We start from the raw sequence: 14,432 nt of genomic DNA, 5'->3' as shown, positions 1-14,432 counted from the left end.
AACATGTAATTGTTCTTGGAACATGTTTTTCTTGCTCCTCCCAGGTGTAGCAGGTAGGAGTGAGTTCACTTCAGATTACTCACTGGTGCCTGTTGCTGTTATTCTAGTAAAGGTTTAAGCATGTCTACAGGCAGCTTGTCCTTGGGGTTAACAGCTTGAACTGATGAGAACTCTACTCAGGCCATTTTTCTTGACCCTCAGAGTATAAATTGTCTGATGCTCTGAATAAAGGTGGCTATTGCATGAGACTTTAATCCATCTCACTGATTGGCTCCATTCTCCTAGGTCCCACTGCCCCTAGAATGGTAAACATACTAATGATTAATTTCTACTTAGTTGCTAGTAGTATTTCATTTTGTGGCTATGACATAGTTGTTTACCCTCTTACCCTTTGGGGGACTTTTGAGATGTTTACGGTATGGTTTATCGTGTCTACAGATGCTATGAACCTTTATGTTTAGTGTCTGTGTGGACATAGTTTTCAGTTTCTTGGCCAAAGACATGGGGTTACATTTGCTAAATGACATGAACATTAGGAAACTGCTTTTTACTGTGCCCATATTTGATGTTGTCAGCCTCTAATGTTCTTATTTTCTGGCATGGATTTCTGCTGAAAGACCAAAGTGGAAGCTTTTTAAAATGTAAACTTATAAAGGAATCTTAAGGACTTGATAGGTGTCAAGAGGTTCACTCATAAGCATAGCCTTCCCCTGAATTAGGGAATGTCAAGGATATTCCAAGAGACTTGAAAATAACTGGCACACCACGCTCCCCCCTCCGTCCCATCATTTATAATACCCCACATCTTCAGAATTTTTAAAAACAATTAAATTGCATCTATTTATGCCAGGGGGTTGGGGGTAGGGGTGGGGAGGTATCTGTGTGTACCATAGCCTGCATTCGGACAACTTAATGGGAGTCAGTTCTCTCCTCCCACTGTATGTGTCTTGAGTATGGAAGTCTGGTCCATGGGCTTGGAGGGAAAGCACATTTATCCACTGAGGTTTCTCACCAACAAGTCTGTCTTCAACATTTTAACAGGAAGACCGGGTATGGTAGTTGTGCATCTGAAATTCAAGCACTCAGGAAGGTGGTTTAGAAATTCTCGTAGGAGTTTATAGTATGAGGTTCTATAGGCTTGCCGGAAGGCATTTACAATGACATTTCTGTGTTGCTCTGGACCAATCTATCCATTGGAATTATCTGTAGTGGTAGTGATTAGGCACTTGTGGTGCTTGAAATGTGGGTAGTGATAGTCCCAAATGGAATTCTAAGTTTTCATTAATGTTACCAGTCATATGTCTGGGGGTTACTTTGTTGAAAAGTGAAGGTTTCCTTTGGTCTTTCTCTGAGACAGTCTCACGTTGAAATGGTCTGGTCGGAAATTTGTGGTCAACTTCTTCCTGCCTCAACTTCCCCAGTGCTGGGATTACAGATGTAAGCCACCCCCTGCCCCCCCCCCCACACACACAGTGAAAGTGCAATTCTCAACTGTTAGTTTTTTTCAGGAGTGACCACCCTAGAGAAATAACTGAGGGCTTGTCATCTGGCCTGGCCCTGAGGCAAGTTTCTATATTTTGCTCTCCTCTTCGCTGTGGGAATGAATATGCACATCTCTGGAGAAATGTAACCAAGGCCTGAGGTGCCAGAGGAAGAGATGTCATGTTTTAAAGGGTTATAGTCAGGGTAGGAGGAACTGTTTGGTGATGAGCCCTTTCTAGTCTGCTGGCACATTCCGTTTTTCTTTTCCTTTCCTTTCTTTCCGGATAGGGTCTCACATAGCACAGGCTGGACTTTAAACCCTGTGTAGCTGAGGGTTATCTTAAACTCCTGATCTTCCTGCCTCCACCTCTCAAGAGCTAAGATTGCAAGAGAGTGTTACCACTCTGTGCCTCACACTATATTTTTCTTTGCTTATTTTGCTGTACTGTTATTTGATTTAAAAGTTTACTCAAGTAATCCATTTTCTTCAGGGAACCTCTACACAAGAGTGTGTTATTTAAATTCTTAAATACTGTCCAGAGAAGTCTTGGTTAAGCCCCCTTCCCACCCACCCAACACACACACACACACACACACACACACACACACACACACACACTGTTTTTTTTTTTTTTTTTTTTTTTTTTCCTTCGAGAGAAGTGAATTCTCTGTGGTTTAAAGGTTCTGGAGTAGCCAATGGCCCCATGACTTTCACTGCAGTTTCCTTTGGTTTGTGGACATTGCCACATTGCCATTCTTTCAAATAGCCAGTGATCCACAGTGGTTTGTAATGTTTATTATTTAAGACAGTTTTATATCCTTAAACAGTTACAGGTTCAAACAACTCAACTTAATAAAACTACCCATCACTGATTGTGTTTTCATGTTTAAAAGGCTGTATGTCTGTGGTGGCTGGCTTTTATTATTGCTCCTTAGAGACAAAGCCAGAGTTAGAAAAATCATGAAATTTTCCCTTGGCATTTCTATGGTAAGTAGACAGCTTCACTATTTATAGGGACTTACACTTGGTTTAAAAATGAGATCCCCTGCTTGGCTTACCATAAACACAGATGCTTCTGGGTTCTAATAGGGAGGCCTTTCAGCCGTAGCATCTGTTTCAATTGGCCAGCCAGCTGATCTCCACAGATTCCCCACCCCCTTCTTATTAAAGGATATTGACAGTTAAACAGGTTTACAAATGAAAAGGTCACCTTAACAGTTTGTAGAGTTTTTATTGTGTCGGCTTTATTGATTGTGTAGTTTTTGTTCTATTTATTGTTTTCTGTTTTTCCATTTGTGTGTGTTTGTGTGAAAGACCCCCCCCCCCCCGCCGGAGGCTCAGGCCCCCAGGATCTCAGCCCAGGACCGTGGCCACCCCAATCACCAGGTGGAGGCGAAACCTTGATGCAAACAGCAAGAGACTTTATTGCAGCTGTTTAACAAGCTAACCCCATGTTAGCTCTGACCTTTCATCCATCCACCATGGTGGATGGCTAGGAAAGATGCTGCAAAGCCAAGTCATGGAGATCTTATAGGGCAGCGTAAGGGGAGTGTCTAGGGGTACGCACAGGCTCAGGATTGGTGTGCCTCCAGGCTTGCAGGGTTTGCCCTGTGTTGATTGGTCAACTGGTTGTTATGGCCCATAGGCCCTCCCAGGGTGGTTGCTATGTTCTGCGCGTCATTGCTGTGCACTTGTCTATAAAGCACACCCAGAGCCGTAAAGCATAGCACCACCAGCTAACTTCTGATTGGTTCCTTGCCAAGAGGCAAGCATCTGACCTCCTAGTGACCAAGGCAAGGTCAAGCAAGCACATGCTCGGCTGTTATGCTGCTGACAGGGGGAGCTGGTCCCTTCAGTGTATATGTATGTGTGGTATGCATTTGCAAATGCATGTTTTTGTATGTGTGTAGGTGCACTTGTTTGTGTGTGTGTGCATATATTCTGCGTGTACAGAAGGGAAAGCAGGAAGATTATGCCAAGATTCATCCTCAATTGCTCTTCCTCTTTATCCATTGAGATAGCAGCTCTCAGCCAAACTCAGAGAGCCCAGATCTTCTGTTCCCACCTTCCTAGCTCCAAGTTGTGTAACTTTGAATTGTTAAGTCATTTGAGTCTAATTAAGTCATATCCTAAATGACCTTTAGTGTCTCTTAACACTTGTCGTATGTCTGATTCAGGCTTGCAGGAAGACAATAAGGACATATCCAGGGCTTCTCTGTTTACCTTTTATCAGCTGAGTTGGGAGGGGCAGCTGTCCAGGATGTCTCTTAGAACAAGAATTGTCTACACTGGAAATTGTGGAGTGTGTAGGAACTGGCCAAGTAAGGAATCCTAAAAGGAAGAAACTTGAAGGTGAAGAAATTCTGGGAAGATAGAAACTTTAAATTGCTCGATGTGTTTTTGACCAATGGCCAAGGTGTGATCTTAAGTAAAAGGCTGTATCATTTGGAAGGTGAACTTGTGACCCTGACTTTGTTCATGTCACGGGAAATCAGTGACTTCCAAACATTTGATCATGAATCCCACATGTGAAACGTGTTTGTATAACCTCAGTATATCTACATTATGTATTCACTGATGTTATACTAAGATTTTATGCACATAGTGAAACATACAGAAAAGAATAAGCAAGCTAACAATCAAATGTATAATTTAATATTTTTACTAGTAATCCATAAAATAAAGTGATGAGCCGTTGTTCTTTGATATCTTGTTTTGTTTTGTTTGAAACAGGGTTTCTCTGTGTAACAGCCCTGGCTATCCTAGAACTGGATTTGTAGACCAGGCTGGCCTCAAACTCACAAAGATCCACCTGCCTCTGCCTGCTGAGTGCTGGGATTGAAGAAAATCACCAGCACTGCCAGACTGTTCTTTAATATCTTGCCTAAATGTTTTTCAATACATCTGTTCAAAGGCCTGTTCCTAAATTTAGCTTACTTTTTAAGACACTCCATTTTAATGGCAATCAAAGCCTAGAGCAAAGTAAGGGAATTTGGCTGCACTTTTGAAATTATATTCTCTGTTTTTTTTTCTTAATCAGACTAATTACCATTTATGGAAATGTTTTGCTGAAATGTGACTAGTACATTTCCATCTGTCTACTTGTTTTTCTGCAAATTAATCAAAATGCATTACCCTTTTCATAGTGCTAATAGATGTGTTCAGAAAAACTCCTGCAAGCCGTCATGTGAATGATTGTTTTAGAAGCTTCAACTATTCTATTCTGTTCTTGGCTTCAAAACACACACAGGAGTTTGGGATTTGTTTTTAGGTTGAATGTGGAGGTCGAGGACCATTTCAGGAGTCAGCTCTTTCCTTCCTGTGTGGATTCCAGGGATGGAACTCAGGTGGTCGGCTTTGGCAGCCAGTGCCTTAATCTATCTCTTGAGCCACCTGCCTGAGGACACTCTTTTCAATAGTACAGTCACTTAGCAATGGCACTGTTTGTAGCTATACAGTTTTGAAATGCAGCATTCATTTAAAACAATGTATTTTTTTGCATTTTGCAAAACATTTTTATTTTATGGAGAGGTGCAGGGCAAGTTTTTGTCTATTTAGTATCTTTTTGGTAATATGCTACTATACTCTTTAGAAACAGTTATCATGTTTGAAACACTCACTTTTTAATATATGAACTATATAATTCGTTCCTATTTTCAAACTCTTTTGTTTTATTTTTTAAGATTTATGTATTTATTTTGTATACAGTGTTCTGTCTGCATGTATCCCTGCAGGCCAGAAGAGAGCACCAGATCTCATTACAGATGGTTGTGGACAGATGTGTGGTTGCTGGGAATTGAACTTAGGACCTCTGGAAGACCAGCTAGTGTTCTTAACCATTGAGCCATCTCTCTAGCCCCTTGTTTTGTTTTGTTTTTGAGACAGGTCTTGCTGTGCTTTAGCCTGCCTGGAACTCACTGTGATGTCCAGGCTGACCTGAAAGCTGTAGTCTTCCTCAATCTCAAGACAGCTGCAATTGCAGATGTGCACCATCACCTTCAGCTCTTTTAAGTTTTTTTTCAATTACCTGTAATCCTTGTATGATCTTTAAAAAGAAAGAAAGGGATAGACAGTCTAGAGCAATAGCTTGGTGGTTGTGGGCTCTTGCTGATCTTGACAGGACCACTCTGGCTCCCAGCACCCACACTGGGTGGCTCACAACTGTCTGTGACTCCAGCTGCAGCTCTGTTCTGGCCCTTTAAGTAACCACAACACATGGCATATATCACACAGACTCATGCCTGTACATAAAAATAGAATATTTTTTAAAAAGAAAATATTTTGATCGTTACTGCATATCACTATGTGGAGTGTAGGAAAGATTCAATAAAGACCTTGTTTAGATAAAAGTGACCTCAGTGGCATCCTGCACACCTCTTTGGTTCTGAACAACCTGTGGCAGTAATTTACCTGTGAAATAAGGCAGTAATTGCCATTTTATTTTATTTTATTTTATTTGCACTTCAGGACTTTGTGTCTCTTCTCTTAGGGAAACAGCTATCTGGGCATCTAATTAACATTAATAGTTTTGTGACGTGCTGGATTAACTAGCCTGTTCCTTTCAGTAGATAGAGAAGTTCATCTTGTGTTATGAGAACTTAAAAGTCCTGACAGAATTTGAGGGCTTTCTTAGTGTCATTAGGTCTGGAAACATTAAAGTACTAATATCATCGTGTATCCCTCAGGAGTATCTTGCAAATTCTTTGAGAACACATAACCCACTTTAGAGACTAACAACAGATAACGGTACTCAAAGTGGCCCTTTAAGCAAAAGCTTGGAGCCAAGGGGTAGTGGTGGTGGTGCACACCTTTAATCCCAGCATTCGGGAGGCAGAGGCAGACAGATCTCTGAGTTTGAGGCCAGCCTGGTCTACAGAGAGAGTTTCAGGACAGCCAAGGCTACACAGAGAAACCCTGTCTCAAAAAACAAACAACACACACACACACACACACACACACACACACACACACACACACACACCTACCCGTAAAGCCTGGTGTGGGCATGCACACCTCTGGTCACAACACTCAAGGCCAAGGGAAGGAGGCTCATTAATTGAAGGTCAGCTTGAGCAGCTTAGTAAGAGCATGTCTCAAATAGTCAAAACATGAAAATAAAATAAACTCAAAGAAAAATAGGTCAAAGTGTATTATATAAATTTATAGGTGGTCGGCTTTGGCTTGAAGTTTGAAGAGTAAACAAAGCAATGGCTATGGATGTTCTTTAGAGCTTCCTAGCCAGGACTGACAAAAGGTTACTAAACAAAACATTCCTGAGGCTAGGGATGTAGCTCAGTTGGTAGAGAGCTTGCCTAGCATGCCTGGTGCCCCAGGTTCAACCCCCAGCACCACATAAACCAGGCAAGGTGGTGCACTCCCATCCTGCCAGCACTCAGGAAATGGAAGCAAGAGGATTAGAAATGCAAGGGCCAGCATAAGCTATATATTGAGTTCCAGCTACACAAGGCTGTGCTTCAGAAACAAACAAACAGAAAACATTATTTAGAAGAATATTTAGCTAGTAGATATTGACCAAAAAGGCTATTCGTTGCTGTTTTTCCTTCGGGGTACACTTCATAATTATTTTTTTTTGAGAAATGTTTGGAAGTTTCTTTGTGATTTTGTCTTTGTTTTGTTTTCTCTTTTGAGGCAGGGTCTTGCTATGTAGTCCAGGCGAGCCTCAAACTTGCAGTAATCTTCCTGCCTCAGGCTGGAAGATGATTTTCTTTCATCTAGAGATGAAATACAATTCATAGCCACTTGGGATCTCTTATAAAAAGGTGTGTTTCATAACACCTTGTATCAAATTTACTACTTGACTTTATTCCATTTTATCAGTCATGATTCTTTTCTATGAAAGACATAGAAAATCAATTCAAATAAGCTTGAGCAAAAAAAAAAAAAGAATTTATTGGCTCTACCCAATAGTTCGGACTGGCCTCAAGGGCTTTAACTGGGTTGTCCGGTCTCTGTTTCCAAGTGTGTATTATTGTCTGTAGCCTATGCTTTCTCCAGAACACTGTTGTCATTTAAAGTGGAAAGGCTTCCTGTAGTGTGTCAAGGAAGAGTGCTTTCTTCTAGAGCCATGGAGGAGGGGGGATAGGAGTGTGTGTGGCTGCAGAGGTCACACAAGCCACAGGGAATGAGAGATGGGCAGCTTCCCAAATGAAGGGCTCGATGCTACCCAGGAGGAAGAAGGGCAAGAGTTAGAAAGGAGGAATGCTTACTACAGCATCTGTGGTGATTGAGAGTAAAGAGCAGGACGGATGCCATGTTCTTTCTGGTTAGAAAACTTGACTTAAAGCAGGTGGTGGCGGCACTTGACTTTAATCCCAGAACTTGGGAGGCAGAGGCAGGTGAATTTCTGTGAGTTCAAAGCCATCCTGGTCTACAGAACTAGTTCCAGGATAGCTAGGGCTACACAGTGAAACCCTGTCCCGGAAGAAAAAGAAAAAGAAAAGGAAGGAGGGAGGGAGGGAGGGAGGGAAGGAAGGAAGGAAGGAAGGAAGGAAGGAAGGAAGGAAGGAAGGAAGGATGACTTAATTTTGTATTTCTAATCATTGATCCTTACAGAGTATGCAAGCTGCGAGGTGCCCTACCGATGAATTGTCCTTAAGCAACTGTGCAGTTGTGAGCGAGAAGGATTACCAGTCTGGACAGTAAGTAGCTAGCTCTCTGACTTGATTCTTTTAACTTGCTAAGATTTGTTTTAGAAACTTCCAAAGAATCATTGTAGGGAAAATTTGGGAAATTACCCTTTTTTATTATGCTTGCTGACTTGGAAAATGGAGATGAGAGTCATTTATTTCAGTCATTACTATGTCAAAACTTGATACAGTATACATACCACATAGAACCTTTCCAGAAGCTGGTTTTCTTATCACAGACACACTGGGTACAGGGATCACATAGCATAGTTGGTAGTCATCTTGCTCTGGAGTCACATTGCCCAAGTTTGGATCCTCGCTCTGACAGTCACAAACTGATGATCACAGTTTTTGCCATGTTTGTGTTCCTGTGTCCTGATCTATAAAATGGGGCAGTTGTGAGGAATAATTTACTCCAAAGAAACATTTACAGCAGTGCCCAGCACGTTAGCAAGCCCTCCATAATTTTCACTACTGTGATCATTGTTACTGTGATAATATAAGAGGTGTAAAAGTTGAAGATTTATGAAACCCTTAAATCTTTAAAGGAATTCTCATCATAATTTATCTTAACTGATTCACATCATGAACTGACCTTCCAAAGACTGTTGGCAAGTTCAATGCCACCTACATCAAAAGGCTGCCTCTGGGGTCTTAGGGAGTTACCCTCAGCATGAGCGGGAGACAGTATCAAGCATTCCCTGATGCTAAATTTGAAGATAAGATTTTCAACAAATGGACTGGTGTCAGTGATCAATGAGAGACTTTTATGGAATTCTTCCACATAAACTTTGCACTTAAAATATAGTAGATTTAAGTGTTTTAGTAGCAAAGCAATATATATATATATACATATATATATGTATGTATGTATATATACTAACTATAACATAACATTGTATAAAAGCTATTTGTTGGAAGATAGGTGGGTCGGGAGGTGACACAATGGCAGAGTGTGTGCCTGGCATGTATAGGCTCTGACAGGTTTGTTCTGCAGCTGTCCCCGATCCCCACTGTCATTTATATACAAAAGATAGTGTGGCACAGAACAAGATTTGAAAAGTCTCTCTCAAAGGACTCATTGGTTTCCTGGGGAAGAAGACTATCACAGATGGCTTTACATAATATATATGTGATGGATAATGTCTGATAATTTAGGAATTGGTCCAGAGTTCTTTGAAATTTTGACATCTGTATGAAAGTTGATGTGTTTGAGGAAATTTTTCATTTCTAATAACTATTTTATACATTGCCATCATAAATGTTCAAGCTTTGAGAGAGTCTGATGAAAGATTTAATAGGCAACCTTAAAAACAGTTGTCTATATACCCTTGCTCCTCTGCCATTGGTCTGTTCACCTCCGTTTATTTTACTGGGATGTGTGAAATTACCCTCAGGGGAGGAAATCATCTTTCTTTTACTTCATAGCAAAGACTCTGAATCACTCTTCAGTTCCCTGTAAAGGTCACAAAGTTGATGCCTTGAGCTGGATGTACTTGGCTGGATTTTGTACAGGGCCAAGGTGTCTTTAGGTCTAGAAGAAGTTTCTAGTTATAGTTTGGGAACTAAGTTTGCAGTTTTCTGTCAGGACTCTCATGTTTCTATCTGTGTGTGGGAAGAAAAGGTGGGAAAGACATGTTCTTGTGAATTGGAGTCCTGACTGTGCTCTGTCTTTTAGGCATGTGATTGTGAGGACCTCCCCCAATCACAAATACATATTTACACTGAGGACCCATCCGTCGGTGGTTCCCGGAAGCGTTGCATTCAGCTTACCTCAGGTAACCAACGGCAGGCAGCATGCTTTCTTACAGCCCAGGAGCTACAGCAGTTGACTCATTTCAAGCAAGCATTGCCCTGTAACTGTATTGACTCCCATTGGAGAAAAACACCTAGATGCATCATAAAGAATTTAAAGATACATTCCTTTTTGAAAAAGTTTTTATTTTATTTTGTTTTTGGAGAGGGTATACCTGCCATAGTGGAGGCCAGAGAACAGCTGGCAGGAGTCACTCTATCATGTGGGTCCTGGGTCTCAAGTTGATGTCATTAGGTTTGACGGCAGACACTTGAACCTTCTGAGCCATCACACCGACCCTAAAGATACATTCTTAGTTGTCAGTTATTTACAGCAATACCTTTGTATTGTCTTAATTTTTTTTCTAATTAAAAAAAAAGTCTGAAGTAATATCAGTTAGCTCTTGGAAAAGGTGTGATGCTAAATCCCAGGGTAACAGAAAATATATTAAAAAAATACCTCAGTTATCTTATTTATAAATTGAAATCTAATAATAGAGGTTTTAATTTTTGATGATTTATTTAACTTTATTTTATGTGCATTGGTATAAAGGTGTCAGATCCCCTGGAACTGGAGTTACAGACAGTTGTGAGCTGCCATGTGGGTGCTGGGAATTGAACCCAGGTCCTGGAAGAGTAGCCAGTGCTCTTAATTGCTGAGCCATCTCTCCAGCCCCCAGTAGAGGTTTTATAATGCTGTAGTGTCAGACCTAACCTGCAAAGAGTAGTTGTTTAGATTACTACCTAACTTCCTGAGCTTGTTTAGCCCTGGGAAGGTGCTGGATGTAGCCATGGGTAGATTGTGAGGAGCCCAGTCATGCTCCCCAGTGCTCACTCCGTATTACAAGTGACACCTGACACTCAAGATCCTACACCCCTAGCATTGTAAATTTACGTTTGTCTCTACAGATTAAAAGTTTGTACTATATGAGACCCTGACCATGCCTAAAAAATACATGAACTGATTAATTAATTTAGTTTAATGAAAGTTTGGGCTGTCACTGGGTTCGCCAGCTTTAAACAGAGCTCCAGGCTAGCCAGAGCTACATACTGAAACCCTGTCTCAAAAAAACAAAACAAATTCTTCCCAAGACACACTCCGCAGCCAGGCATTGTTTTAAGTACACTCCAATGTGGTAACTGATTCAATCCTCAGGACAAACGCTGGATACTGTCATTGTCATTCAAAGACAGTCTTGGCAGGAAAAGTCCAGAACCTCCGTGTAGCCACTTTGTGTCCCAAGGTCTAGGTTTAACTAGCATCATTAAATGTCACCTTGGCCAGATAGAAGGTGGCGTTTTACAGAGGGTCTTTTAGGGGATGTGGGCCAGAGGAAGGAGTGTGACCCTAGGAAAGAAGCTGGAAGGGGAGCGTTCATCGCCCTTGTTCATGGGACAGCACGTCTTTAACCACCCACCCCACAATCCACTGTGGGCAAAGTAGACAAGCCATGGGTTTTCAGGCAGAAGTTATTTTTCCCAGCATTCTATGGTGTGTTCTTAGTAATAGCTGATTTTAAATCTGTGTCAAGGTAGGATTCTTATCTCGATGCATCCTGTCCTGCCTCCTGCCAGCGTCCTCGGGGCTGGGGACTGGCTTTAAGTGCCTGAAAATTTGGGGGTCAGACTGCACAGGGTAATCCTAACCAGTTTGTGGCTTGAGTCCCAGCTTAAGTTTCAGTGTGGATCATCTGACTAGTTCTAGTTTAATTTCATGAATGAAATTTGCATTTGAGGTATTCTAACAGTTATACAAAACTACCATCAACTGTGCCCTTAAAACAGACACAGCTGCTGGAGTGAGGATGGTGAGGTGTGTTGTGTTGCATAAAGCTTTCTACGCCATGGCCAGCTGTGCTCTAGAAGGGGACTCCAGGCACAAGAGGCCCACAGTAGCACACCCTAACAAGGATCCCAAGTTCCAGGCCAACCTGGGCTATATAGTGGAACCCTGTCTCAAACAACAGCAACAACAATGAACACCAAATCCCCAAAACAAAAAAAGTCAAGCTTCATACATTTCCTATAAGGTCTAATATACACTCATTTCTGGATTATCTGTAAAAAAGGAACCACAATTTGGTTAAGCTTAAAATAATAGAAAATTTCAACAAAATAAAATATTGATAAAGAAAACAAAAATGGATAAAAATGAAAAAGTATCATTCTGTCATACTTCCGAAAACTAGGAGCTTGAAAAGGTACCACAGAGTCAAGCTGCCTCTGAGGGCTCTGGGAAGGCTGACGGTGCCCAGCTGGTGGTGGGGTTAGCAGTCCGTGGCTGGCATCACTTCGGTTTCTGCCTCTGTTATCATGTGACATGCTCCTGTATCTCCAGTCATGCTGGCTTAGGGTTTATCCTACTGCAGTCTACAAAACCCTAATCCTAAAATAGAGCCACAGGTTCTGGGGGCTAAAGACCGGCATTTTGGGGTGTGGGTGGGTGAGTGTGGGGTCACAGTTCAGCACGTAACGTGTGTCTGGGCTTTCCAGTGCCTTTCTGAAACACGCAGCTGTTCATCTTTTCTTTTTTCTCTGACTTTGATTGGCTTGATTTTAACCATTTTTTTCTCTCACTTATTTTTTAGCGAAAATGGGCTGGACTTTCTATTGGGCAGGAAATAGAAGGTAGGTATTTTTTTTTAGCTACCTAAAAGAGATTTCTTGTATTTTTCTCACAGTTATTAAGTCCTATATAATTACTGATTATCGTTCGTTAACCATTCATTCCTTCAGAGTACTAATCACAGCTGTACAAACGAGAGGACAGGTGTGGTAGCTCTTCCTCTTCTCTTAGTAAGGTGTGTCCTAAGGGTGTTACAGTTCACCAGCTTTCTACCGCATTGCTGGAGCTCAGGCCCTCATGCTTATGGGGCAAGCATTTTACTGGCTGAGCTATCTCCCTAGCCCCTGATAATTTTTATCTTTAAAAAAAAATCTTTATTTTTCCCAAGACAGGGTTTCTCTGTGTAGCTTTGGAGGCTGTCCTGGAACTTAATTTGTAGACCAGGCTGGCCTCGAACTCACAGAGATCCTCCTGAGTGCTGGGACTAAAGGCTTGCACCATCACTGCCCGGCTTATCTTTTTTAAAATCTTACTTTTCTTTTCTTCATTCACAGAATCTTAAATTCATTTGAACGCATCTTCTCATGAGTAATTTGCTAAATTCATTGCCTTTCTCACACTTATTTCTGTTCTCAGTTTTAGTTTCCTGATTTAGTGTTGAGGAGGCTGGTGTGGCTCAGTGAGTGCTTGCCTCATGTATTGATTTGCCCTCTGTTGCTGTGATAAAGATCATGACCAAAAGCAACTTGGGGAGGAAAGAGTTTGTTTGGCTTGCACATAGCTGTCACAGTCCACCATTGATGGGAGCCAAGGCAGAAAGTTGAGCAGGGCAGGAACCTGGAGGCAGGAACCAGAGCAGAGGTCAGAGGAATACTGCTTACAGCTTTGCTCTCCATGGCTCTCAAAGTTTGTTTTCTTATACAATGCAGGACCACCTGCCTGGGATTATTAGCCAAGAAATCATTAGTCAAGAAAATGCCCCACAGATTTGCCTATAGGCCAATCTAATGGAAGCACTTCCTCAGTTGTATGTGTATATGGCCCTATATTGGATCCCCAGATCAAAAAAAGCAAGTAAGAAAAAACAAAATCACGGGTTGGAAAGAAAGGTGGGTTAGTGCTCATGAATTCAGGACCGGGAGTTCAGATCCCCAGCACCCACATAAATCTTGGGGTGGGCATGGTAGCCTACTTATGATCCAAGAATTTGTGAGGGAGAGACAATAGAGTAAGCTGGCTAGCTAGATCAGCAGAATCAGTAAGCTCCAGGTATAACAAGCTTATATATAATAAGGTAGAGATTATACAAGGTAGAAATCAATGAACGAAGGTCTTCACATGTATGTGCATGCACATGCCCCCCCACTGTGTCCAGACACATATACACACATCACACATACACACACACATGTACAAACAAATAATAAAACAACTAAGATTTGTCTAAGGAGAGATCATTCAAATTGTGATTGTGTTTTTGTGTGTGGGTTTGGTTTGGTTTGGTTTTCCATTTCATGGATGTTTGGAGGAAGACACTTCACAACTGAAATGTTGTGGTACTTAGTTACATATTACTTTCTTTTTATAGTGATTTTGCAAGCGAGTTTCTTTCTCATGGTTTATGGGTAATATTATTGGTCTAGAAGAATTCTTTTCTGTTACTATAGAGAAGTACAATCTTTACCATGGATAATTTTTGCAATGGAAAGGGAAGGTTGGTTGATATGGCCTGTTTCTCTGTTGGTTTTATGATCCTTCATTTTCTTTTTTTAACTGCCTTTTAAAAACAGATTCTATTTATTTTTATTTTATGTACATTGGTGTTTTGCTTGCATGTATGTCTGTGTGAGAGTGTCAGATCCCCTGGACTGTAGTTACAGACAGTTGTGAGCTGCCATGTGAGTGCCAGGAATTAAACCCATGTCCTCCGGAAGAGCAACCA

At 41.4% G+C, this 14,432-nt stretch overlaps 1 protein-coding gene across 2 annotated transcripts in view; it reads left to right on the top strand.

Moving 5' to 3' along the window:
- The window catches only part of Nsf (N-ethylmaleimide sensitive factor, vesicle fusing ATPase), a 135,642-nt gene that overhangs the window by 13,226 nt on the left and 107,984 nt on the right, over positions 1–14,432 (top strand). For both annotated transcript variants that reach the window (XM_027427915.1, XM_027427916.1), the window contains exons 2-4: positions 8,057–8,142; positions 9,809–9,908; positions 12,513–12,552. In XM_027427915.1, the coding sequence (XP_027283716.1) occupies positions 8,057–8,142; positions 9,809–9,908; positions 12,513–12,552 (226 nt within the window). The remainder of the gene's footprint in view (positions 1–8,056; positions 8,143–9,808; positions 9,909–12,512; positions 12,553–14,432) is intronic.

This window comes from Cricetulus griseus, chromosome 7, assembly GCF_003668045.3.
Source record: "Cricetulus griseus strain 17A/GY chromosome 7, alternate assembly CriGri-PICRH-1.0, whole genome shotgun sequence".
NCBI classification, from domain to species: Eukaryota; Metazoa; Chordata; class Mammalia; order Rodentia; family Cricetidae; genus Cricetulus; species Cricetulus griseus.
Note: the sequence above shows the minus strand (reverse complement) of the source record. Positions and strands in the feature narration are given on the sequence as shown.